Source organism: Amborella trichopoda, chromosome 13 (genome assembly GCF_054954075.1).
Source record: "Amborella trichopoda isolate Santa Cruz 75 chromosome 13, AtrichopodaSantaCruz75HAP2 v2.0, whole genome shotgun sequence".
Classification (NCBI taxonomy): domain Eukaryota; kingdom Viridiplantae; phylum Streptophyta; class Magnoliopsida; order Amborellales; family Amborellaceae; genus Amborella; species Amborella trichopoda.
In genome coordinates this window covers 8,951,272-8,978,170 of record NC_142348.1, presented here as the reverse complement: position 1 = coordinate 8,978,170, position 26,899 = coordinate 8,951,272, and the positions used below count along the sequence as shown (strand labels likewise).

The window sequence follows — 26,899 nt, the reverse complement described above, 5'->3', positions numbered from 1 at the left end:
CATTAGGAAGATTGGTGGCAATAGGGTAGGGTTTACCTAGGGCAACAAGCCCTGAAGAAGACTGCATGGAAGTGTGGGATGAAAGTGAGCAAACTATCGTGGGCAGAACTACAAACATAATCATTTAGATAAGTTGGTTTGTGAGAGGTCAGTTGGGAGCGTCATATGGAAGGCAGCAAGTTATCAGGTGGTGTTGATGAGGAGGGGTATAAGGCAACACGATTATCGGTTTGTTGTTGATCAACAAAGGGCGGTGTATTAAGTTGTGTAGGTGGTGGTATTTGTGTTGATGGAGATGACCAATGTCTAGGTAGAACGAGATCATCAGCAACTCGATCAAATTGAGTGTTAGGAAAAACAGAGGGAAGCATGGTTTCTAAGAGGCAAAGTGTTTTGAATAGAGAATTATTTTCATAAAAGATGATATCTCTACTAGAAAAAATTTTCTTAGAACTAAGATCATACACTCGATAACCTTGTTGTCCAAGTGGATAACCAACAAAAATACAACATTTTGCCCGAGGGTTGAACTTGCTATTTTAAATGTCATCGTTATGAGTGTAGCATTGACATCCAAATACGTGGAGGTTATCATATTTAGGTTCGCTTTGAAGAAGCATGTCATGCAGAGTTTTGCTAGAAAGAACTTGAGTAGGCATTCGGTTTATTAAGTCTGCAGTCGTCAGAACACATTCTCCCCGAAAAGCAATTGGTAAATTGGCTTGGAAACGCAATGCACGTGCTATCTCTATGATAGATTTAGTGCTTGCATTCCGCAATTTTATTGTAGGGTGTTGACACATGTTCGTTGGTGTAATATGCCTAGCTCATGGAAAAGAGTTTGCATGAAATTAGATAAAAATTCAATCCCATTGTATGTTCTAATTTGTTTGACATGACAATGAATCTGAGTTCGTACCATGGCAAGAGAGTTCCTCATGAAAGGATACGTTTCATATTTCAATTTCATCAAATATATCCATGTACATCTAGAAAAATCATCTACAATGGTAAGAAAATAATCAGCACCTGGACGAGAAGGGGTTGGGTAACCTCTCCAAATGTCACAATGAATAAGTTCAAAAAGAGAATAGCATTTATTCAAACTAGCAAAGAAAGGGAAATGTGTTGGTTTAGCTAAAATGCATACATCACAAGATGCAACAAAACATGGAAAAATATCCAAATGAGATGAAGATGAACTAGCCAAACTATGTTGGGATGGATGTCCTCATCTTCGATGCCAAAGTTCAGAGCAAGAAACGTGATGGGCAGGGAGTGCAACTTATTTATTTTCCCTTAGCTAAACATAGTGATACATCTCATCTCTCATCTCAACCAATCCAATCAGCTTCTTCGTTTTCAGGTCTCAAAAGACACAAAATGTTGGAAATAAAATAGCAACACAATTCAATGATTCAGTTAACTTACTGATATAGAATAGATTAAAATTGAAAGATGGTACACAAAGGGCATCATCTAACATAATAGTGGAAGAAATAATTGACTTTTCAGTATGAGTGACAGGCATGCTAGTACCATTTGGAAGGCATACAGGTTTAGCATTGGAATTTTTAGTAGCATGAGAAAGAAAGGATAAGTTGGATGTGAGGTGGGCCACCAAGAAGGGGTCTTTCTCTAAACCTTCCCCTCTCAGGCAAGGTCCCTTGTATTCTGCAAATGGCAGCTAGCTCTTCCCCCTTCAAAGCAACAAGTTCAGCTTTCCTGGGCATTTGCTACTTGGTTAGTTCTTCTTGGCTTATACTTTGACTCCAACACAAAGTCAAACTCCGCCAGGAACTCCTGCCTGGAGAAAGCTTCTTCCGTGTAGCAAAGTAGCTTGTGGCCACATTATCAGTCTTGACCACAAATCTAGACCGAACGCAAGTAGTGCCTCCATGTCCTCAGTTGGAAGCACCTGAATCAATTACCCAAGAGGTAAGTGGAGAGTGGGATGCACAGTTACACTGTTGTATACCTGGAAAGTTTGCCATAGAGAGTTGTCCATCAACATTTAGAAGAGATAGAAGTTGTTGGTATTGGCTGGTGGTGAGTTGTGCAACTGGAAGTTAGTCCCACTTGAAGAAAGAGGAGCAAATGGAGTAGTAGAAACAACAAATGGTGTTGTAACAGTAGCTACTTTGGAAGCTCCACCATGTCAAGCAACAACCATATGAGATTTTGGGTGTCATGTTGGATACCCATGTAATGCAAAACATTTGCTACGGTAATGGCCCATTCCACCACAATGATCACAAGTGGAGGCAAAGCTTTGTTTTCTACGACTAGATGTTCTTGGGTTTTGAGGTGGACGAACACGCGAAGCTGCTAGGGCAGCAGCTTCTCCAGTAGAAGCGCTAGTAATTTGGACACTTCTTTGTCTTTCTTCTTGTTGAACTAAAGAATAAACTTTGTTAATATTTGGCATGGGTTCTACAGCAAAAGATCTGTGTCCTTAACGTTCAAAAAGTCTCATTTAGACCCATAAGAAATTGATAAACACCTTCAGATTGTAGATGGGCATGCAACTCCTTGCTTACTCCACATGAATAAGATGACATCTTTGTATAAGAAGCTAACTCATCCTACAATGTTTTTAAGGATGTGTAGTAAGCACAAACCGACAATTGTTCTTGCCAAAATGTGGCTATAGACCGCTTCAATTCATAGATTCTCGAACAATTTCATTAAGAGAATCTATCTTCGAGGTCTAACCACACCTCACGGACAGAATCAGCGCAACTCACGTTGTTGCCAATGTCAATGGAAACATTGTTGAACAACCTTAAAATTATCATATTGCTACAGCATTCCCAAGCCATAACTGTGGAAGGTGGAGAATTTGGTTTCTTCAAACTTTCATCAACGAAACATAATTTATTATCTGCAAGTGCCACTTTAATGACACGCTTCCAAGTAGGAAAATTATCACCAATAAGTCGTTGAGATACTAAAATCATATCAGGATTATCCAAAGGGTATAGGTAGAATGGTGATGAGTAATTGAAGGCATAGCTTTTTTCAAGCTCATCAACTGTCGACGCCATTGTTCTCAGGTATACCATGGTTTGTTGGGGTCGTATTGTTCTTGGTAGAATCATAGTCTGTAGACATGATCAATCAACAAGGGAACACAAGGCAAGCAAAAAGTATAAGGAATGAACAACACACTGCGTATGGGTTCAATTGGGTTACTGCTCTGATACCATGATAAGTTGTTACACTACACTCTGTTGACTTTATTGCTCCATTTGCTCCTCCTTGTGTTCTTTTGTTGATTGATCAAATCTACAGACAATGACTCTTCCGAGAACAACACGACACCAGCAAATCATGGTATGCCTGGAAACAATGGCGTCGACAGCAGGACAGTTGATGAGCTTGGAGGAAGCTATGCCTTCGATTATTCCTCACCATTCTACCTATACCCTTCGGATAATCTTAGTATAATTTTAGTATCACAACAACTTACTAGTGACAATTTTCTCACTTGGAAGCGTGTCATTAAAGTGGCACTTGTAGCCAAGAATAAACTATGTTTCGTTGATGAAAGTTTGGAGAAACCAAATTCTCCACCTTTCACAGTTATGGCTTGGAAACGTTGTAGCAATATGATAATTTCATGGTTGCTCAACAGTGTTTCTATTGACATTGGCAACAGCGTGAGTTATGTTAATTCTCCCCGTGAGGTGTAGTTAGACCTTGAAGATTCTCTCAAGGAAATGAAGATAGATTCTCTCAAGGAAATGGTCCGAGAATCTACGAATTGAAGCGGTCTATAGCCATATTTCGACAAGAACAATTGTCGATTTGTGCTTACTACACATCCTTAAAAACATTGTGGGACGAGTTGGCTTATTACACAATATGATATCTTATTCATGTGGAGTAAGCAAGGAGTTGCAGGCCCATCTACAATCTGAACGTGTTTATTAATTTCTTAAGACTCTAATGAGACTTTTGAAACGTTAAGGACCCCGATCCTGACCATGGCACCCATGCCATCAACAAAGTTTATTCTTTAGTTCAGCAAGAAGAAAGGCAAAGAAGTCTCCAAATTACTAGCGCTTCTACTTGACAAGCTACTGCCCTAGCAGCTTCGCGTGTTCGTCCACCTCAAAACCCAAGAACATCTGGTCGTAGAAAACAAAGATTTGCCTCCACTTGTGATCATTGTGGTGGAGTGGGCCATGACCACAGCAAATATTTTTAGTGAATCGGATATCCAGCATGGCACCCAAAATCTCATATGGTTGTTGCTTCACGTGGTGGAGCTTCCAAAGCAACTGCTGTTACAACACCCTCTGTTGATTCTAGTGCTTCATTTTGCTCCTCCTCCTTTGTATGGTTGTTGCTTCACATGGTGGAGCTTCCAAAGCAACTGTTTTCAAATGGGATTGAACTTCTACTTGCACAACTCACCACTATCCAATGCCAACAACTTCTATCTCTTCTTATTGATATAAGCAACTTCTCTCCCGCTCTCTCATATTTTGATCACTAGAAAAGGCCAAAGTTCTCTCTCTCTCTCTCTCTCTCTCTCTCTCTCTCTCTCGCTCTCATATATAAATTTCGATCACTAGATAAGGCCAAAATTCCAGCCAAAAGTTGCATCTGACATGAAATTAAATAATAAGTGCCAAAAATCCCTACAAGAAAATCTCTGAGAATAAAAATTCGAATGATGTTGGTGAAAGATTAAAGAAAACACGCCAATGAAATGGGAAACCTCAAATAAAGTACCATACTGTATCCAGGTTGTGCATGTGTATCACTAATGCAGCTTCGACCGTCCATCCTCGAGGATGGTTGATAAATACCAGAATTCCAAGGACCTAGATTCATCCAAGAACATGGTTCACCTCCATTATTGAACTTGATAAAATTCGATTAATGACCAAAGGTGTATATTATGCCACATACCGGATGTGTATTATACGAATTTTGATAGCTAAAGAGAGGTTCTTTCACTATTTTGAGAGGACATGACGGCCTCTATGAAAAGCTTCCTCTACGTTCCCCATTTCTATCATTTCTCCAGATTCAGTTCACCTCCAAAAGGGGAGTTACATAGTTTACTCTCAGCACTCAGTGAATGTACGTGTGTATGTGAGAGAGAGAGATCGATCGATCATGATGTTCCCCACCAAAGAAGTTGGAGACGATGTAGTTCTTATCGCAAAAGCCCCCAATGTCCATATTCCCCTTTCATTGACCATATCACCAAGGTCAAGGACACCGAAGCTTTTTTGGTGCACGAAGACTTGAGGCTTGAATTCTCATATTATGTTTTTAGTTTCACCTCTCGCATGTAGAACACACTCCAATGATAACAAAAAACCAAGAGAGTATTTCAAGGTGATAATTTTATTTTTGAATTCAGAGAAAATTAATTGTTCGATAGAATTTGTTCCCGAAACAAAGTACACTAGTTAAGTAATCTTCACGATCAGCAATTCTAAGCTTGATGGATTCAGTCCGATATATTCTATCAGTCGATCCAAAACAAATTTAGATCGCATCCTTCCATGTTAGGAACTCGATCCTTTACCTCCCATTGTACAGATCTTGTTCCCTCATCTATGGTTCTCAATGCGTCTTCAGTCCACAAGTAAGTTTTAATAGATTTAGGGCATGAATGCCACTTTAGATCCCTGTTTTGGGGCTCAAAATGTGCAGATCTAATGACCTGTGAAGAATTAAAAGAATGGTTGAAAGAAAATTTAAGAGACTATTTTTAAGGGTAAAAATCTGTTCTTTCCTCTCTTTTTTTTTTCTTTTTTTTTTCTTTTTTTTTTTTTTGAAGACTCGATCATTGTCGATAGCATGGACCGATAAAATTTTGGATCCAAGATCCATACATGGGATAGGTTCTGAGTTGGAGAGCGCATTTTAATAGTCGCATCGGCTGACGCACAAAAACCTCCCCATGTAAGTCAAGACTGTTAATTGTTAGGTGAGTTAGCACCAAACAAATGCATCTAACTTTTCATTATACCCCATGATAAATGACCATGGAAAAATGGCTGCTAAAGGATAGAGGCATTTAGGTTCCAAAATATTGGCGCAGGTTAGAAAAATTCACACAAGGGAGATGTCAAGAAATATTATATAGATCATCATCATCAAAACTTTTTTCCAACTAATTGGGGTCGGCTAAATACTATATAGACATGCGTGCATACATACATGTACATATTACACTTAAAAGGTGAGGATCAATGAGCATGTATTTTAGCAATGAAAATTAAAAGTTCCCTGCATTCAGTACCCCACAACTAATAGCATTGTTAGGGGTGAATTGCCAAAACCTTGTGACCTTTATAGGACTAAAAGCAACCAAAGCTGCCCCCAAGTACAAAGTGCCCACCAAAAATGACAAACACCCCCTCTGGATGCAGCTAGAAGCCTTTCCAAAATTGTCATTGTTGAAGTCCTTGTATTTGCTTCTAGAGTTTAAAAAGTGAGTCTTAAATTTGATGTTCTCAAACTGAAACACTTTACTTTCACCTGATCAAAAAGAGCATAAACCTGCAGTAGAGCAGACTACACCGTGACATCCACTGGGAAAAGCATGCTAAACACAACAAACAGATGAATTCATGGATACAAGCAGATAAGATCAATTAACATCCTTTTTATGTTATCTTTTTCCTCTCCTGGCGAGAAATCAAATCACTCCAAGTCCCCTTTTCTTCTCTTTTCAAGATTCTAGTTCTTCCGTTTTGTGAAAGTGATGATCTATCATAAAAAACGAAAAGTTATTGAAATTAGAAAATAATGACAAAGAGTCACAGAACCCCTAGACCAAAACCCTTAGTTGACATATGCTGATTAAACTGCAAGGATTATTAGATGAAATGAATACAACAATGCGAAGCCTGTAATGATTGCAGACACCTTAGTTCTATTGCAAGCAGGCAAAAATTCAAGGGATATTATAGAATCAAAGGAATCATCATGAAGGTGTCCAAACAGATGGCATTGGTATCACAAAATGGCAGTCCATCATTAGACAAGGGCATTATAAGATCATGGAGATGCTTGATTCCACCTTAAATTCCTTTGAGGATCCTTTGGTAACTAACCTATAGCAAGTTGGCCGAAAGTCCTTGAGATGGACCAAGTCCAACCAAACGAGCCATTAGGACATCCAGTTTGCATAATAGATAACCAACCTGAGGACCCCTTGATTCCCCCTTCAATTCCTTCGAGAACCCTTTGGTAACTGACATATAGCAAGTTGTCTGACCTTTAAGTCTCTCCTTCTTCCCTCCCTCCCGCTTCCTTCCCTCCCAATCGGGTAAGTTCAGAAGCATGCTTTGAACTTTCATTATGCTAAATGAGGATTGCCTGCATATTCCTCCTATTTTACCATGTTATTATATACTTATCAGACATATTATCCCAATTCATGTTCTCATTATAATATCTTCAGCAAGCCCCAAACCCATCCTCCCGAGCAGCTAATCTAGGTAAACCCAAAAAACATAGTTGGAACCTTGTCTATATCCCTTGATTGAGCCTTTGTTGCAACACCATGTCATCCACCATCCCAAAGCTCCCTTCCTTGAATGAAGGGCCCCTGTAGGGGGTGAAAGAAGAGAAACCCTAAAGTCTCCCATAGCATCTTCCACAACACTTTGGCAAAAATTTGGCAATGCCTCCAACTAGGCTAATGGAACTGAAATCCCAAGTATCCTCCTTTCCTTTGGCTCTAAGGATTGATGTACATGAAATTGTATTCTATTATTCAATCATTTATTGAGCTGGGCCTTCTTATGGAACTCAAATAATTCCACTAAACACTTTTCACAATATCGTAGCACCCCCAAAGAAATTCATGGTAAATAAAACCTATTCAGAACCGAGGCTTTATCTCTACCAGATGCACCATATAATGATCCTACATCAATTTTCAGTCACCTGATATTATTGGTGAAATACAACCTTTGGAAAACGCCCACAAATCCACATTGGCCATGCAAATATCATTCCTAATATTGTTCTCCATCACCTCACTGTTCCCAAGAAATTACAACACCGACGCATTTAAAATCTAAAGGAAGTCACTTATCCACATAACCTCATCCTTCAGTCACTTCTCCTAGATTTCTTCCTCCAGCTAATATCCTCCTGCCTTGGATTGACAGATTGCCACTCTATCTAATGCCTCAAGTTTGTGGTTATTTCCTCTAATATGGCAGGAACCTCCAAATCATGATCGTCTTCTGTGCCATCCTTTAAGTTGCTGATTGACCAATTATTCTGAAATATATACCCCAACCATCCCTTAATCTCATAAAACGTTCACTATTCTCCAAGTCATTGTCCAGAACCTTAAAATTAGACAGGACGTTCCCAAAATGAAAAGAGGCCAGCCCTCCCTAGCTGGATTCATACCCAGGAACATCTAACTTGTTTTCTGAAAAGTTACCATGGATAGGAACATCAGCATATGGTCAGATACAGGGCAAAAGGACACTGTATCACTCCTTTAAGGCTTAAGCAATCCCAGGGCGTCATTACAGGTTCCTCTCAGATGAACACCTCTGAGAGGCAGATCACTCAACCTACAGCAGCGGACAAATTCAACATTATCCATACCTTAAAGGACTATGTTCCTTTTCTTCTTAATAGAAAGTTGAACAGTGTCCAACATGCCAGCTCCTGAACATGTCCCTTGGTTTACTCAGTTCAGGCCACAACCTCTCTCTCTTACCAGATTTATAAGGAATACAGATTCATGTTAGAGAAACAGAAAAAGAAATGTATTTTCATCACCTTTTTAACCCTAATATCAGCCAACTATAGAAACGCCATCAGTTTCTTGATTATAAGGATACTATCAAGATGCTAGACAAATTTCTCATTAAAGCGAATGAATGATGGGCTTCCAATTTCTGAGAATCTATTATTGTGAAACAATCATGGACAAGAGTATCTATCAATAGGAAGATCTGAAGCAGCATTATCATTCTATTGAAAAATTAAAAACCTTACAGGATCTATTATTTACAGCCATCCACAATAGTTACTCCTGCATATGAGTATTTCTTCATGCTTCTCTTGAGTCTCATCCAATGACTTCTAGAACAAGTTCCATTATTAGAATGCCATCAGAAACTAATCGCATCATCCGGTTTTCCAAAGAAAATTATTATAAGTTAAAACCAACACCAATGGATAGAAAGTTATGTAAAAGTCAGAATAATCCAACAGGAACTCAACAGAACTTAGAAAGGAAGGTGGAGAGTATGCTCACTGCTACATGCTGGGGGATACATTAGACCTTAACGCTTCACGAAACTATAATTTAATTTGGGATCAATCATAAAGCTACTATGCTTTTAGATTGCATGATTCATATTAAGTAAGATCAAAGTTATCAAGAACAATGAACAAAAACTGTAACATACACATGAAAAGCAGAAGAAGACAAGTGTCAAATATAACCTGATTTACTGACGCCTAATGTGGACTTCAATGATATCATTGTCTTCCATGCCAAGAGAAAAGGGGCTAGCAGTCGGAGAAATTTTGTCCCCATCAAAAGAGAATGACATGCTTTCCAAGCATCCATTTACTTTTGCAGCATACATCGTAAATAGCTTCGCAAATTTGTCATCCTGCAAAAAATGGATTTCATCACCAAAAGAACTTGGAAACAGGAAAAAAAAATAGGTTCACGGATCATAGCACTCTGGTGTGAAACTCTTCATCTCAACCCTGGAGTCCAAGTTTAACAAGAATAATAGAAAAATTAATAAACAGACCCAAATGGCATAAAAACATGAGGACCTAATTAGAATAATAAAAAAATAACAGACACAAATGTACAAGTCCCTGAAAAACATGAGGACCGACATATACACAGACTTCCAGACCCTGAATAGAATACATGAATCCCTCTCCTTTGCTCCTTTCATCCCTCCCAATTGCACTAACCCGAAGATATTTGAAAGCAAAGAGCACACGATGCATTTAGTTTATCAACAACTCAGAAAAGCTTGAATATAAAGATTTAGAGCATAAAACACTATAACTATTAAAAAGGAAAGTTTGACTACGAATGCATTCTCTCAAATAAGGCTTGAGGAGATTGTTTGAGACAAGAAACAGCCATCAACCAAATCAGAAAAAGACTACAACATCACCAAACATCTGCAACGAAGGTCTGATGTAAACATAGAAACATAGAAGACTACAAAGAAACTGAGGCTTAGAAACCACGCCTAACAGTGCATCAATCAAATGCAGAAACACAGCCTAACAATTTCGTCAGCAAGGGCACGGACATAGTTGTCAAATTTGCGATGCTATGTTTCTAGTAAATCTTGTAAATAAGCATTATAGAGCTCTGAAAAACTTCAAAGCCTCGTATATGTACTTGCAAGTAGTCCTTATTCCAAGCAGCAAGAGAACTAACACCCAAATTTAGTAAGGCTCAAGGGCGTTGAGCTCTTCCTGCATTGCATCTTACCATCACTATTTCGATACCTCCTTTTAGGAGGTGGGCTCACATTTTCCAATGGATAGGCCAGAAAAACATGATGGAATCAAGAAGGCACATGAAAACAAATGATATAAAGAACAAACTTTCACATGAAAACAAATGATATAAAGAACAAACTTTCTAGGGCAATGTACCTAAATCTCCATGAATCAGAAATGAAGTAATGTGACAAGAGAGAACTTCGAATGACATCTAAAAGCAAGATCCATATACAAAGAAGGGCTCCAACTTGTCTACATATGAACGCGAGAAGAGTCACAGTAGAGTTGCAAAGTATATCTGAACGGGAGAAGAGTCAAAAAAAAATTGGGACGTGCACATAGTTGCTAATCAAAGAAATTAAAAAGAAAGAAAAAAATTGTACCTGCAATCCAAGTACCCAAGCACCAAGTCTAATAAAAAGGGATGTAGCCAAGCAGCAAGTATCATTTGGATCAATATCTTTCAGGTGATTTTACACATGCAGATCAAATTTCAAGTTCAAGCATCTTCCACACCATTTCTCAGATATTTTTTGTTCACAGAAAATTATATATATATATATATATATATATATATATATATATATATATATATGAAAAAAGCTGGGATTAGCCCACTAACTCATATGAACATATGAGCCCAACAGCCCAGATTGAATCTGGGCCGATCTGATGATCACGGATGTCCGGTAGTGTTTGAATTTTAATTTTTTTTCTACAAATCCAAATCACTTGAAATTTTACGAGTGAGTTCATCAAAAGTAGTTGAATCTTTGAAAAATATCAAAAAAATATTTTACAAGAAATAAAATGACCAAAATACCCCCGAAAAGTTTTGGGGGTATTTTGATCATTTTATTTTTCACGAATAATGTTTTATATATTTTTATTAGGTGCACCTTGATGAGAAGAACACACGCCTAAAATTTCAAGTGATTTGGATTTGTAGAAAAAAAATTAAAATTCAAACACGAAATGAGGTCGTGACTATCAGATCGGCTCAAATTCAATCTATGCTGTTGGGCTCATACGTTCATATGAGCTAGTGGGCTAATCCCAGCTTTATATATATATATATATATATATATATATATATATATATATATATATATATATATATATATATATATATATATATATATATATATATATATATATCGTGGGCTAATCCCAGCTTTATATATATATATATGTTTGGGCCATTTGCTTGACCTTAAATTCTGCACACACTCTTATAAACCATAGTTATCAAAACCAGACTGAACCAGTGGTTTGACCAGTCAAACTGTCGTCAAATGCCATGGCCGGTCTGGTCAAAGGCAAAAACCAGTCAAACCGCCGTCAAATGCCTTGGCCGGTGTGGTCAAAGGCAAAACCCTGATTAAGTCGAAACTAGTCAAAACCATCATTTGACCTATTTAGGCAAAAGATGGACCAAACGGTTTCGACCAGCTAAATGAAGTTTGAAGAATTTTTTAATGCATTTTTAATTTTAAATTATTATTTCTATTTCTCTTTCCTTTTTTGTAAAATTTGGTCGAATCGATTTGATCAATTGTTGATTGGACCAAACCTCTTACCCATTCAATTGTAACTTTGATCCTAATAACATTGTTAGAACTAGGCAAATATGATCAAACATAATTTAAAACAATAACTTAGAAAATGGCTTTCTAAAGGAGAAAGAAAGTAAATTGAAGATGAGCCATATGAACCATCCATTTTAATGCCAGATTTATCTACGCTTAAGGGGGCATTGTTTGACCCCAAATTTTCACTTTGTAGATGGTCTCACCATCTGCTTATGAACAATTAAAAAAAAATACCTATTTTGAGTTCTTTAGGACAGAGATTTGAATATATTAAAAGGAACATTTTGTTTTCAATCTTCGGGCAAAATCATTTTAGGCACTTTTAAGGCGTGAATTCTCATTTTTCCTTTTTGGAGAAGAGGAGGGGAAAAGAAAGGGGAAGGACAGCATGATTGTCATGCCCAAATTTTGGGATCCAAAGGAACCCCCTAGCATGGGTTTTGAGCCTAGGACAGACAGCTGCAGTGTCAACCCTAGGGTGACCACATCCTTTTCCATGTGTTGTGTGTATGTTTGTGCCTGTCTATGTGTGGGCTTCTAACGTTTAAAGGGACTCTCACTTTTCAGCCATTTCTTTCTTAATGTACTTTTGGTATCAGATCTTTTTTTTTTAAGGGGTGTAGTAATACATGACCATTTAAGTCTCTCCCAAAAAAGTCCTAGGACTAGTCCATCCATATCCTCCCAAAGAACTGAGAAATGAGAGATTGAGAAAGATGTTACTCATAGAATTTGAGTTGTAGTGGACGAAGTGGACATGTGCTTTTGGAGTCTTATGTGATCATCGGATACCAATGAAAATGAAGGGGAAGTTCCAAAGAACGACTATAAGACCGGCCATGCTTTTTGAGACGGAACGTTGGGTAGTCAAGAAATAACATATCCATAGAATAAGGGTGGTCAGATCCGCATGTTGAGATGGATAAGTGATAATACAAGACAGGATAGAATAAGTAATGAATACATCTGAAGGAACTTAAGGGTAGCTCCAATAGGCAATAAAACGAGGGAAATTAGACCTAGATGATCTGGTCATGTGCAGCGTCGCCCTAGAACAATACCAGATAGAATCAGTTCAAGTGGGAGGCTCTAAAAACACAAGCAGAATACCTCAAAGGACATAGATGGAAGTAGTGAGAAAAGATATAGTGAGTTATGGTCTGACTGAGGTTATGGCACTTAATAGAGCAGAATGGAAGAAAAAAATTCATTTAGCCTATCCTAAATAGTCGGGATAAGGCTCAAACAATGATGATGATTAGAGTTGGGACGATTGGACAAGCTAATCATGGTTGGGCAAATCTTTTCCCATTTTCACAATTTGTATTTGTAATTTTTTGCCCTTTTTTCTTTGTTTTTTTACTTCTTATTCTAGAAATCAAGTCTGACTAGTCTCAATGGCAGACAGTTTTGTCAGGACCAGTCCCATCAAAGGTTTGGCCAGTCCAGTCATGATAACATGTGTCAAGTATCTTTTATATAAATATGCTTTTTACAAGCGTGCACCTTTTTCTTGAATTCATGCTTTTTCCACGCAGAATCCATCAAGGAGAGACCTAGAATGAGAAACAGTCCTGAAGGACAAGCAGCCAGAGAAAAAAAAAAAAAACTCAATTACAAATAGGAAGTAGATAACAACAGAAGGGATTAAGTGGTGCGTGCATGGGGAAAAAGACTGCCAACTCAAATTGGACTAAAACCTAAAGCTCAAAAGATATGATCCAGATGCAAGGTACATGTCATGACTTGTATTCAGGAATCCAAACATGAGTGGGGGGTAGAAAGTGAACAGACATTTAGCTCCACGCGTAAGCACAATAGCAGCACATAAAAAGCATACCTTGTCAAAGCAAGTGGCTTTGGGCAGGTACGATGGGAAGAATGCATCAGTTAAGTTTCGTATGTAAATGAAAGTTTCAATTAACCAAAAGCCAAAAATTCTGCTCAACAAGTTGTATTATGACAATATCTTCTTGAAGATTTCAATAGAATAAGAATACAAGAATAAGGTCATACTGTGAAGCTTAGCACCATGAATGGGTAAACTCCAGTTGCAAAAGGCAAAATAAATTAATATAATTTCCAAAACTAAAGAAATATCTATGCATTATTGAAAGAAAACAATGACATCCTCTCTCATTAGTAAAACCAAGAAGAACCCAACAATTCAATCTATTTTATTCATTGCAGGTGCATCAGCTAGTTGCCAGGACATTCATAAAACCACATGGGTGAAGTTATAATGTAGACAATTCAAATGCAACCTCAAAATAGAAGATAACACTGGCAACATATCAAATCCATACCTTGTACGTACGAAATTGTTTTGATCCATCCTTGTCTTGAACAGCAATCACAACTTTCTCCCTCTCTTTAGGAAGCTTTGGTGAACAAGGTTCTTGTGGTTCTGGGCCAGATTCAAAAGAATGATGAAGTTCGCTTCTAGCAGATTCCTCCAACTTACGCAACACTTCGTCAGCAGATTGGGCAGCCAAAGATGCCAATTCTTGCCTCCTCAACCTACAGATCATCAAAGTGACTTCTTCATGATGAGACCAGTTCAGATCATGGTGCATGCAAACTGTAAAAATAACAGCTCCAAACATTTAATCTGCTTCAACAAGGAAGCTAGAATACCACTATGGCCATTTTGAAAAGCAGAGAATGCATATGAACAAATTTTCAGAGATTGAACTCTTCAAGAACTTTTGTCCACTCTAAAGTGGCTCTCATCATGAAATTCAATCCGCTGCATGGTTCACTCATGCTTTCCAGAATTATATCTCTATAGTCAGCATATTATGAATTACAACATTATATTGATGCTAAATTTTCTACCTCAACATGCAGGTGTAATGACCAAGGTGAGAAATTATAGGATCAGAATCAACTAAGAAATCCTAAATTTGTCAAAATAAATAAAGAAAAACAAATATTTCTTCAATTCAATGGTATATTACCATGAACCACAAGATAAAAAAGCTTTGTGATGATCAAATATCTGTCCATTAGTACCCTTAAACTTTTTGTCACATCAATTCCAGAAGGGAAGTGTCATTGGAATAATTTTATGCATAGTTTACGAACTAGAGTACAGGGGAAGAAGAGGACCCACAAAATTAAAGCATCACATGTTTTCATGATCAATAGCAGTGATCACAAAAGATGCCAAGTCACTCGAACTTGGCCTCACCTGGAAACCATCTCCCCCACCCCAACGACAACCCCCCCCCCCCCCCCCCCCCCCCCCCCCCCCCAACCCGCCCGCCCGCCCGCCCGCCCACCCGCCCGCCCACCCGCCAGCCAACCCTCCCAACCAAAAATAAATAAAAGAGACAAAAAAAACTCGGTAGGGGCATATACAACTCTATTTAGGAGCTTGGCGAGTTTCTTACAGGCCCGCCAAGTCCAGCACAACTCACCGAATTTGACACTTCTGAAACAAAATGACGATGGAAATCCTTTTCCTCATTTCTCTTCATCCACACATCTGAGCAAGCCCAAGTTTCAGTTGTAGGGTCATTTTGCATGATCAACTGATTGAGCAGATCAGATATAAAAGGAAAATCAGATTTTACACTACAGATTTGAGAGATTGAAATTTTCAGCCTAGGTTTTTCCCTAGGGTTGAGGGCTAACCACGATATTTTGATCTAAACCCTACGTATTTAATGGAAATTCGACATCGATCCACCCTTTTAGCTAGTTTAATCACATTAGCTAAGCCCATGTGAAATCCATTAAATGGCACATTGTGATCGGCTTATCTATAGGAATTATCTTAATTTGAGTATTATATAAAATGAGGTTTCCAAATTACCATAAGGGCATGCCCCTACCTTTTGGTGTTTCATTATTTTCAAAAGTATTTGATGGAAAATTATGGAAAGAGTAAATGGCATATGAGAAAACCTTTTACAGGTTAATGACTATTTGGTAAAATGGCTTGATCTTGGGTTTTATGGAGTGATAAAGTTGTGCAATCACATTCATTGATCTTGATGTCTAGATATGGATGTGTGGCTAGGATCACAGCCCTCTCATGTGCAATAAATGAATAGCATCAAGGGTTGAGATTTATTCACTCACACTACCACACCTTTATATAAACCCTTGCTCACCATCATTTCTCTATACACTTATAAGCATTACTTAAAGCGAGAAAGAGAGAGAAATAGGTCTCCACGTCCCAGTCTTTAGCGTTCTATTTTCTCTTCATGCTTGTGAGGCCATATGACCATGGCAGTGCATGCTATCTTCTAAAGTGTCTACTCCATACTATGCTCCAAGATCTAAGGTAAGGATCTCCACCATTTCTCTTTCATCTTGAGCTTTTCTCCTATACTTTGCATGCTGAAAATCTTCAATTACAGTAGCATCTCCATCACATTACCTTTAGTATTTGATGATCCTTCATTTCCTTTTGAAACTATACATGTTTGTTACTTGGTATGTATAGTCTAGCCCTTAGATCCATTCATTAGACACCATTTTATCCATTATTCAAGCACGTGACTTTTCTGAGATTTTTTAGCATCTTTTTAATGTGAATAAATGAACATTTCATGCCCATTTGTGTACCATTTATCTAGAGTCTAGTTCTTGAGCAAATTGTTTGAGAAATTGCACCATTCTACACTACACCATGGTCATATCATGTGTTCTATGTAAGCTGTTTGCACTTGGCTTCACTACACTGTTTTCATCTTCAAAAGTTCATCTCTCTCGTTTTGAGCATAATCAAGTGGTAGATTAGTGAGTAAAAGCTTCCCTTTATGTAAGTGAGATTAGCCCGTGTGACTTGAGTCATACGTGCTATCATCTACGAGATAAAATTAAGTCCTTAAAAGATTCGCATGTGATCCGGGCACAAAGGGTTTGACCTTTGGCTTCTTTTGCATAATTAGCACTCATTTTACTGTAAATTTCAGTTTGTGATTTTTTTTTTTAAATATGTGGTTTGTGGATGTTTTATGCCATGGAGAATGAGATGTAATGCGGTCCTATGATGTATAAGTTGATGGAGAAATTGTATGTGCTGTCCATGCATTAGTCTATGTACATAGTAACATTTTGAATCCCAGTGCAAAGTGATATTTGAGTCTTTGTTACTGAAGTTTGAGTCTTTGTCACTGAAGTTTGAGTCATTTTCAAGTGATATTTGAGTCTTTGTTACTGAAGTTTGAGGGTGTAACAGTGAGCTAAGAGAGCTTGGATTTGTATCTTCAAGTCTTGAATCTAAAATATTTTGTTGAAGTTCCAAGTACAAGAGTTGTACCGAGAGCACACTAGACTTTATATCACCTCAAATGGAACCTACGAGGTGCCAGTTGAAGGATTGCCAATTTATTCTATTAAAATCCTCAAAGTTGTTTCATATGCATTCAAAAGTCCTTTGGTGCCCTGTGTGGGCTGGGACAACCTGGACAATCCACCATTTGAGGTGAAGACACGCCCCTTTGAAGGATAGATTGGAATTGGTTAGGTCTTTAAGGGTTAAGTCCTTGTCTGGGAAAGAGAGAAGGTAATTCCCTCCTCGAGGTTCTCTGCAAATTTTCTCCTTGGAGCTCCAATTCCTTTGGGCCCACAATTTGATTCATCTGATGTTGTCTCTCTGGGGGTAGAATCATCCAATAAGAGAGGTCTCTAAGAGCGTTGGTTCTAACCTGAATTAAGTTCCCCCAATCAAGAAGATATTGGTCCAATTGGAGGCTGGCAAGGAGCCAAAAAAGTCTTCTCTAGAAAAATTTGACTTATCCTCCAATCTATCTGAACAGAATTTTTAACCCCCTTGGTCAAGTTTCTTCAATGTCTATCAAAAACTTTGGATGTCCAAATGTATTAAACATTTCAAATGAGCTTTTTTGCTGTCCAACCAAAAATCTAGTGGATTTTGCTGCATACAAAGAAGCTCTAAGAAAGACAGCAATAAGAAATATGTGCTTCTCTCTAAGAAAAACCATCAAGGTTAAAGTATCCCACAATTAATGTTTCTATCCCTTAGGGTCCTTTAGTGGTAAATGGTTCCTAATACTATTGCGCCCATATCATACCATGATTCCCCTAAATAGAACTACTCTTGCCATTCATGCATCCATCCTGTTCCAAAAAATGAACTCAACCTCTAATTTATATCAGTGTGACGCAAGTACATTTGATTAAATAAAATAGAGATTACTATTTGTATCCATGCAGAAGAAATGCACATATTCAAAGAGAAATGCATTAATTTTAATTTGGACTACAATTAATAGAACTAGCCTTGCCATTCATGCATCCATCTTGCTCCAAAAAATAAACTCAACCTCTAATTTACATGGGCGTGACGCAAGGACATTAGATTAAATAAATAGAGATTACTATTTGTATCCATGCAGAAAAAATACAAATATTCAAAGAGAAAAGCTGGCTAGTGCATGCACTAATTTTAAGTTGAACTATATATACGACATTCTTATCAATGAGGTTTTATACAAACACATATGTGCACCGGGAAGGCCCAAATATTTATCAGTTGGATGTACCAGCAACAAGTTCTAAACAATAATCTACAAAATGCTGTTTAGTATCAACAACAAGACAACATAGCTATTTCATTACAACTTTACAAGCTTTTGGCTAAACTTACACCTCTATAAAAGCCTGCAGATCATCTAAGGAGATGAAATTGATCATGTCAAAAAATTTATGGCAGCTTTTGGGAACGTAAAACAAATTCCTCAATATTTGTAGAGGCTCCATTCAGGCTTGACTGGAGAATATAAAGGCAGGGTAAAAAGGAATCGAATTTGTGAAAATGAAACATTCCCAATACTTTCACAAATGTTCCCAATGAAAGATGATGAGAACAACGAGCACTCATGCCTACCAAGAGATCTTTCGACACAAGACAAACGCCCAAAGTAGGGATGAAAACACTCGAGTCAAGTTGAAAACTCAAGTCAAGTTGGAAAACTCAGCCAAATTAACTCAAATCACAAGGCGGCCAAGTTTTATAAATGAAACATTCAGAATGTATCCAAGAATTTGTCATAAAATGTTCTAGTTTTAATTTGAGAAATACAAGGTGTTGTTTCAAAGTCGTAGCGCTGTAATACGCTTTATTTCACGAGTTGGGTTCGATTCCCATGACAAATCTTCTAAATTTTTTTTAGAACACTTCACATGAAAATTCAAAAGGATCACCAAGTTTTTCAGAGTTCAGTATTCAGCTCTGAGAGGTCACGCATTTTTGCCATAAACAAGTTTGAGTTTATTTAATACTGGCTTGAACTCAATCATTTGAAAGAAAACCTTGATCATTTATAGTTCTTAGAAATGGCAAGCAAGAGCAGGCTATAACATTCAAGATGAACATAGAAGCAAAACGTAATGTAATAACTCCTACAGACTTTAAAACCTTCCCATTCGAGACATATCAATCAGGTTCTTCTAAGATGAATGGTTAAGTCACCTTTAGTTAGAGTTTGGGAAGATGGGTGAAGCAAGTTTTTCAAAACCTGTAGTCCTACATGTAAATTATTGTACTGGTAAGAACCCATGCTTAAGCCTAGATTTCTTGCCCATAAGAAAAGATAAACAGAAATCTATATTATTAATTAAAGTATTAAACTTTCTAACTCCAAAGACATGATTCCAGTGTTCTCAAACAAATTCTAACAAGGGAATGTCAATTTAAGAACCCAAATGAAAAAGGGCTCAAGGTTACTATTTGCAAACAGGCAGACCTTGTACAGCTAATTGTTTGCACTACTGACCCTAAACACACTAGATTTTTCCACCAAAAATAAGATTCTAGACACATATACACAGTGGTATCCATATATTTTGCTCCCTCAATAATTCTTAAAAAGTTACGTATATGCATAGTGTTTACATCAAAATTTGAGAATGGGGTTGGGGTTGTGGGGGTAGCGCCCCAGCTAAGGTCTAGGCTTACATTCTCACCCAACACCTTCAAAAACCACCAATAATTTAGAAAACGAGTAGGGGCTCGTTATCCCCATTGAGTTACCCAAAAAAAACAAATTACATCAAAATTTTAATTATAAAAAGTAACATAAATAACTTGAAAAACAAATCAGCACATGGCTTAGTAACACATACCTTAACTCCATTAAGAGAGAGTCCCCATCAAAATTGTGTTTTGTATTTGGACTTTTTGGAGGTGGGGCTAACCAATCTTCCTCTTCTTCACCATCAAGAGTAACCACTTCTACTTTTTTCGTTGTCTCCTGTTTATCAACAAACAACTATAATCAATCAAAATATAACCTTTAATTATTTACCCCCAAGAATTATCACATATTCAGTGAAGAAAAGCTGGCTAAATTACATAGAGCTTACAAAATTTACCAACAACACAACATTCAAACTATTAAACCAAGGTACCCAACATAAACTCAACATTATAAAAAAGAAACAATATAATTTCTTTAAAACTATTTTTGACTTACAGCGGGATTGGAGGGCTTAGTGGGCTTCTTTTTCTTTGACATGGTAAATGGAGGTGAATCTGAAACATCTATAACACCACCAAAAATTAAACAAAAAAACCCTAAAGGATAGAATAAATTAGAATCGATACACAAACATTGAGTACCTTCAAGATCGACGAAAGTAAGGGGTTGAACACGACTGTAATCAAACAAGGGTTCGAATTCATCCTCTGCTTCTCCCTATAAAAAGAGAACAATGATTTTAGTGAAACAGTGATAATGAATTCAAAGAGTAAGGGAAGGCTGAGGACATGGTACAATACCATTGTGAAGAAGCTCGATCATCTCACGCTTGATTAATCAGAGAGATGAGGTTTAAGGAGTGAAGAGAGTGAGAGAGAGAATTAAGAAGGGAATTTAGAGAGAGAAAGAGAGGGTACGTGAATTTATTGCAAATCTGCGATGGATATATTTGACGGCCAAAGTCGCTTTTCAAGGTGTGTAATTATCGTACTAATAAGAAAAGGCAAAAGGATGGTAGCGATTATCCCGCATAATTGACAGAGCGCGTATATGTAGAGCATACTGTATGTATTTCCTTAGGATAAAGAGTTGCTTTAGAGGTTATTCCCATGAAAAAAAAAAAGGGTTGTGTATATAAGACTATTAATCTTTTTATATGCTGCTCATTATTAAATATCAAATTAAATGGCTTGTATCAAAAGTCCAATTAAATGGCTAGGGGTGTGTCGTAGGGTTCGAAAATAAATTTTTTTGAACTTTTGACTCTCGTGAATGTCACAAATTTATTTAAACTTTGATTCTACTAAATGACATATTCACAACTAGCCGATTTAAAAAAAGATAAAAGTGAAGGTGACTTCTTTGTATTAAAAGTAAAGAGTCTTTTTTCATATTTTTCTTAAAAGAAAAAAGTGCTTCTTCAGAGATTAATCCTTAGAGTAAAAGAAATACTTGGAAGATTTTTCCAAATTGAGACTTTCGGATCCACTTTGAAATGCAGAAGTATCTGATATAAAAAGTTCAAATTTTTTCACACCAATTCAAGTACTTAGATCACACAATCTCAATCAAAAGGATAATATTCAAATATCTTAAGTTAAATTGAACTACTTATAAACCAATATTAAATTTTAATATGTTAGATTGAGGTATGCAGTTCTTGCTTCTAATGTGTATTTTCTCTTAGAGAGATAATTTATTAGTTCAATTCTGGTTACTGGAAGAACTAGTCAAGTATAATAGAAATATTTGTTGTACTTTACTTATATGTAGTACTTTTTCCTATGTTGGTGTTATTATTGAAAAATTCAAAAACTGATACAAAGGATATTGTTTTTAACTTTTAACTTATTATTTATCTGAATTTGTTTTGATTTGTTAGAGGCTTTTGAAACCTTTTATATAAGTTTTGATTTTATTTTTCTTTTTCTGTTTTGACAATATTCAAGACTTTTATTGATATATCAAAAGATTACTATTATCGGATCACAACAAAGATATTACATTATCAAACACCACCAAGTAAGAGAGTGAAGCACCCTTTCTAGCCAACGCATCAACCAATTTATTAGCTTCCCTACCTATAGACATGAAAGAAAGATACTCAACAAATTTGCCAAAATCTATAATTTGCAACCAACAGGGTCGCAATTGTCATGGCACCCAATGCTGCTTCTTGCACCAATTCTTGCACCAATTAATAGTACTTAAGGAAGGAAAAGTTTATATAAGTTTGTGGCTCTAAACAATCAAATTAGAACGCACGTCAAAATTTCACTAAAAAATGTTGTTTTGATGCACAAATATCCTCAAATTGATCATCTCGACCTCAATGTGTATGGACACGAGAAAAAAAATAGATTTCAAATTTTGGAAATAGTCCACCTTGTAATACATTTTTGGACTGTCAATTTTCAATATTTTGAAGTTTTCATAGATTTGCTTGATCTACACTATTTTTGAAGCTTTAAGTTTGATAATTAAAGACGAAAATATATTTTAAAGCTATCATAAAGATTTCCAATATTGAAACAACATTTCTCAATACTATTTGAAGGCGCATTTTATTTTGATTGTTTAGAACCTCGGCACTATGCAAACCAAACCCTTTAAGGAATCACCTTCCACCATACATGATTGACCACCAATTTATATTTATTAGTTTCAATAAGTATAGGAAAAATCAGGTGGTTCAAATCAGAGCAGTCTCGTTAGATCAGAACCAGCAAGGTATTTTAAAAAAATAAAAAAATATATATATAATCCCAAAAGAAACAATGAATTTTGCTTGTAATATATTTTTTTAATTTTTTTTCATCATTTTTGCAAAGACTGGAAATAATTTTGGCCATTAATACTTATTTTTACATGTTTCCCATTTTTTAAAAAATTCAAAAATACCCCTAGGCACAATTGATTCTTTAAAATCCTTTTTTTGTTATATTAATTTCTAACTTCAATTGGATGTGCTTCGTTTAATCATGATTTAAATATATTTTCAATGGGCTTGAGGAGTGCATAGGTGCATATTTTGTTACTAATTATTACTTCTCAGTTAGGTATTTTAAAATGAATTAGTCAATACATAGTTTTCTCTCAACTAAATAGTAGAAGTACCTCATATTATCGTTAATTCCAACTGAACGGTCAAAAAAACCCCTTATTGCTTGCAGCAACTGCTGGTAGATTACAAGCCAAAGAATTTATTAGGTGGGTAGAGAACTCCAGGAACAATCCATTCCACATATGAACCATGATAGAGAACTCTAATTTATTTATCTGTTTTTTCTTTTCCAGATTATATACATCCATTCACTGCAATATATGAGGCTGCAACAAGGTCAGGATCCATCCCAATAAAACTAGATCCTGATTTTTATGAGAGCAAAATACTTGTTCTACCTAGTGTGCATCTAGTTTTTTATGATCCCGACCCTAGCCCTTCGACATTACAGCATAGTTGCAAGCTCGCCAAGATACCAACTGATATCATGTTCACCAAATCACTTCGTGTTCATGGTGTTAAAGCTGATCAAAGTTGTTATACCTCTAATACTGTTATGGTCTAGTGGCACAAGCTTTTCTTTTCTTGGGCAAATGGCACAAGCTTTTCACAACTGAGCAGTTGTTTGGAACCTTGGCTTAATTGCTTGATGTTTTGGTGTTCTCTGTAAGCCATGTGCTCCCATGGCTTTGTTGATTAGATGTATCAGTCCGCAAAGCGTGTGCAGATTTAGGAATTTTTGTTGGATTGGATAACTCTTTCAATGATTTTGAACCCTTATATTTGTTTTGATTTGAAACGCCTGAATTCCCCAAATGTAGGGGTTAGGATCGATTTAAGGCTCGGTATAGATTTTTCCTAAAAGCCATTTCTCTAATCTAAAAGTTTTTGGAGTTTAAAGCAAACATTTCTTTGTGTTTGATCTAGAAGGGAGTGAGATCGATTTAAACCATGTTTCTAATTTTTCAAAATGATATTTATACTTATTTTAATTTTTGGCTTGGTTTACATTTTATGTTAAAATTTTCTAAGATTTGAAAGTTTTTTGGAGATTCAATCAGCAATTTCTCGGGGATTGTGATGTAGAAGGATTAGAATCGGTACTTGTTTTTGCATTGTTTTTTCTAAACCAATTGCGTGATGTTTGGAGCTCTAACTATCAGGATTTTGATGAGCCACCATGTCGTTCGGTTTGGTTTTTAGATAGTATGTGTCAACTCATTTGAATAAAATATTGACATTTGATCAATCACATGCACATAACTATTCAGATTTAATATATTTCGAACTGTGAAATGACTATGTGGTACTCAGGGACCTAACTCCGATATTTATACGTCTTACATAATTTCATCAAAATATATAAAAATATTTTGGTTAATTTTTTTATAGGAACACTTATTTTGAATTTAATTTTTTTTTTGCATACGTAACAAATATGTGAAATTGATTTTTGTTGATGAGAGAGAAAGTAATTTGCAAAACATTCAAGACGAATTATATCGGTTGTCCATTTTCAAGATCTACCTATTTGGTATGTATCTAGATTGTCCATTTTGGGGATTTTGGAGATCTATGAATATTTAAAAACTTGAAAATGGACAATCTAAATAATTCGTTACAAGATGTACTATTTCAAAAAAGAAAACGCTTACTAATTTTTATGTTCAAGAAAACTACTGCTTTATTAAAAATTATTTTTTATCAAAATGAAATAAGTTTATCAAAGAATATAATAAAGAAATTTGATGTTTTATATTTTTGTAAATAAAAAATAAAGACTAGCAAATTTAAACTTTTAATGCAAAATAGAATATTACAAGTAAGAGTCTAAATTAACATAAAAAAAAAATCTAGAAATTGTAAACTAAAACAAAAATTACAAACTAAACTAAAAGAAAGAAAAACAAAAAATAAAAAGAAATTCTTAATTAAAAAAAAGAAAAAAAAAGAAAAAAAAAAGAAAAAAAGAAAGAAAGTCAAACAAAATTCAAAACTAAAACCAAAGAATCTAGTACTTAGAATTTTGAAGTTTTGAAGGACGACACTAGATCTAGAGGTTTTCTCCTCTATTCAAAGGAGCTGGAAATCTCTTAGGGCATGTTTGTTTTGTAAAAGCCACGATTCCACAATGGTAGCACTTCTCATATTTATTACATAGAAAATGGGATGTTATATTTTGGAAATTGATGTTTCCATGCTAGCCAATAGAGTGGTGGCTTTCAAGGTGGCACCCCTTTTCCACAAAACAAACACATCCATATAGAACTAGGAGCTCTTTTAATGAAGCCTTCTAGAGACTTCACAATGGAAATGGGTATCCTGGAATAGCATATGTGTCTATTATTTGAATAGCATTTGGTAAGAGATCTGCAAGATGCATATCTATTGTATGGATTAGTTGGAAGACGTGTCTCCCTGAAATAATATAATATTATATTATATTACTGTGTAATAATATAATATTACATATATTAATTATTGCATATAATATATATTAATTGTATATTATAATATCATATTATATATTAAAATATTATACATCTATTATAATATACAAATTACTTATATATAGTAATATATAATAACTTATAGTTATAATATATTATTACTGTAATTATATAGAATTATTATATATAATAAAATCCATAGTTCTGGCAAAAATTGGTTATCAAAATGGAATATTGAAGTAGAATTCGGTTGGAATATAAAAATTTTGTTTTTACCATATGTATCCCTTTCAGTTTGGCAATACAAACACGAGAATAATTGAAATATTTGATCCAAATGTTATTGGTTATTATTCAGTATTACAATATTCCCTAATTAGTTGGAAAAAAGCTTTGACAATGATGATGATTTAATATTAAAGCATTATTGTACTTGGCAGTTGCTCAAACGGTCCAATAATGTATGGATATTGAACTTTTTGAGGGGTTTTGGGGCGTAATTTTAATTGGTTAATAGAAATACGATTCGATGCAATTTTTTTTTTTTACTGTTCTCTGTATGAGCCGACCATCATAAATGGGAAAAAAAGGGCATTTAATAAATATATTTTGATCATCATCTAAATTGATGTCCCGGTCGTCCTTTTCGGCGAAATCACTCTCCTTCCTTCGCTAATCCCAACTCTATTCGGATTCTACCCTAACCTTGGTAGTGATTTCCACCATATTTGTAGTATTGGACCATGATAACAGGGAGCTATGGGAATTTAACTCCCCAATTGAAATCTGGACCAGGCTCAATATCTAAATACACCTTAAATGGGTCACTATTTTCCCTGACAATAAAGAATAATCTAACTTTATTTTTGTAGAATCAAAATTATATGTGTTGTTTCAAGATAATAGCGTGTACTGGATGTTCTGTGTACACAAAGTTATGAATGGGACTACACTGTACTACCTAAGACCGGAAATGTTAAATTCATGAGATGGGGTGGGCGACTCTGTTTAGTTCATGTTGTTTTAAGAGGAGAGCCTGGAGTTATGGAGCCATGAGGTAGCTTATCAACGGTCCAAGATTGGTCTCATCCTTTAAGCTTCTCAAAAATTGTTAACGAAAAGGTTTGGATCAAAATTGAAGGTGTTCCATCGCATGTATAGAATTTTGAGCTTTTTAAGGAAATTGCAGAATGCTGTGGCAAATTTGTGGAAATTGATTGGAATTCGAGAATTGGCAATAGTGTTGGGTGGGTCTGTGCGTGTTGAGATTGAAAAAATTCATTATAAGTCTATCCATGAATCTCTGAGTCTGAATAATGCTGAAGATCAAGATTATAGAATTTAGCATTATATGTGAAAATTCTAGTAAGATGGGGAATGTGTCTGATCCTAAGA

The 26,899-nt window shown here is 35.9% G+C and overlaps 1 protein-coding gene across 8 annotated transcripts in view; it reads right to left on the bottom strand.

Annotated features, from left to right (window-relative positions):
* Nucleotides 1–21,161, bottom strand: part of LOC18432502 (Ubiquitin-like superfamily protein) — a 33,521-nt gene extending 12,360 nt beyond the window's left edge. For 3 of the 8 annotated variants that reach the window (XM_088857171.1, XM_011624443.3, XM_020666201.2), the window contains exons 1-6: nt 20,851–21,161; nt 20,692–20,767; nt 20,546–20,613; nt 20,196–20,323; nt 14,396–14,609; nt 9,457–9,629 (exon numbers count right to left, since the gene is read on the bottom strand). In XM_088857171.1, coding sequence (XP_088713297.1) covers nt 9,462–9,629; nt 14,396–14,609; nt 20,196–20,323; nt 20,546–20,613; nt 20,692–20,767; nt 20,851–20,853 — 657 coding nt within the window. In that variant the 5' untranslated portion in view covers nt 20,854–21,161 and the 3' untranslated portion in view covers nt 9,457–9,461. Of the gene's footprint in view, nt 1–1,270; nt 1,919–6,210; nt 6,742–8,947; nt 9,091–9,456; nt 9,630–14,395; nt 14,610–20,195; nt 20,324–20,545; nt 20,614–20,691; nt 20,768–20,850 lie in introns of those variants that run through there. The other 5 variants (XM_011624445.3, XM_020666200.2, XM_011624442.3 and 2 more) reach the window with 5 other exon arrangements.
* Nucleotides 21,162–26,899: the final 5,738 nt, after the last annotated feature.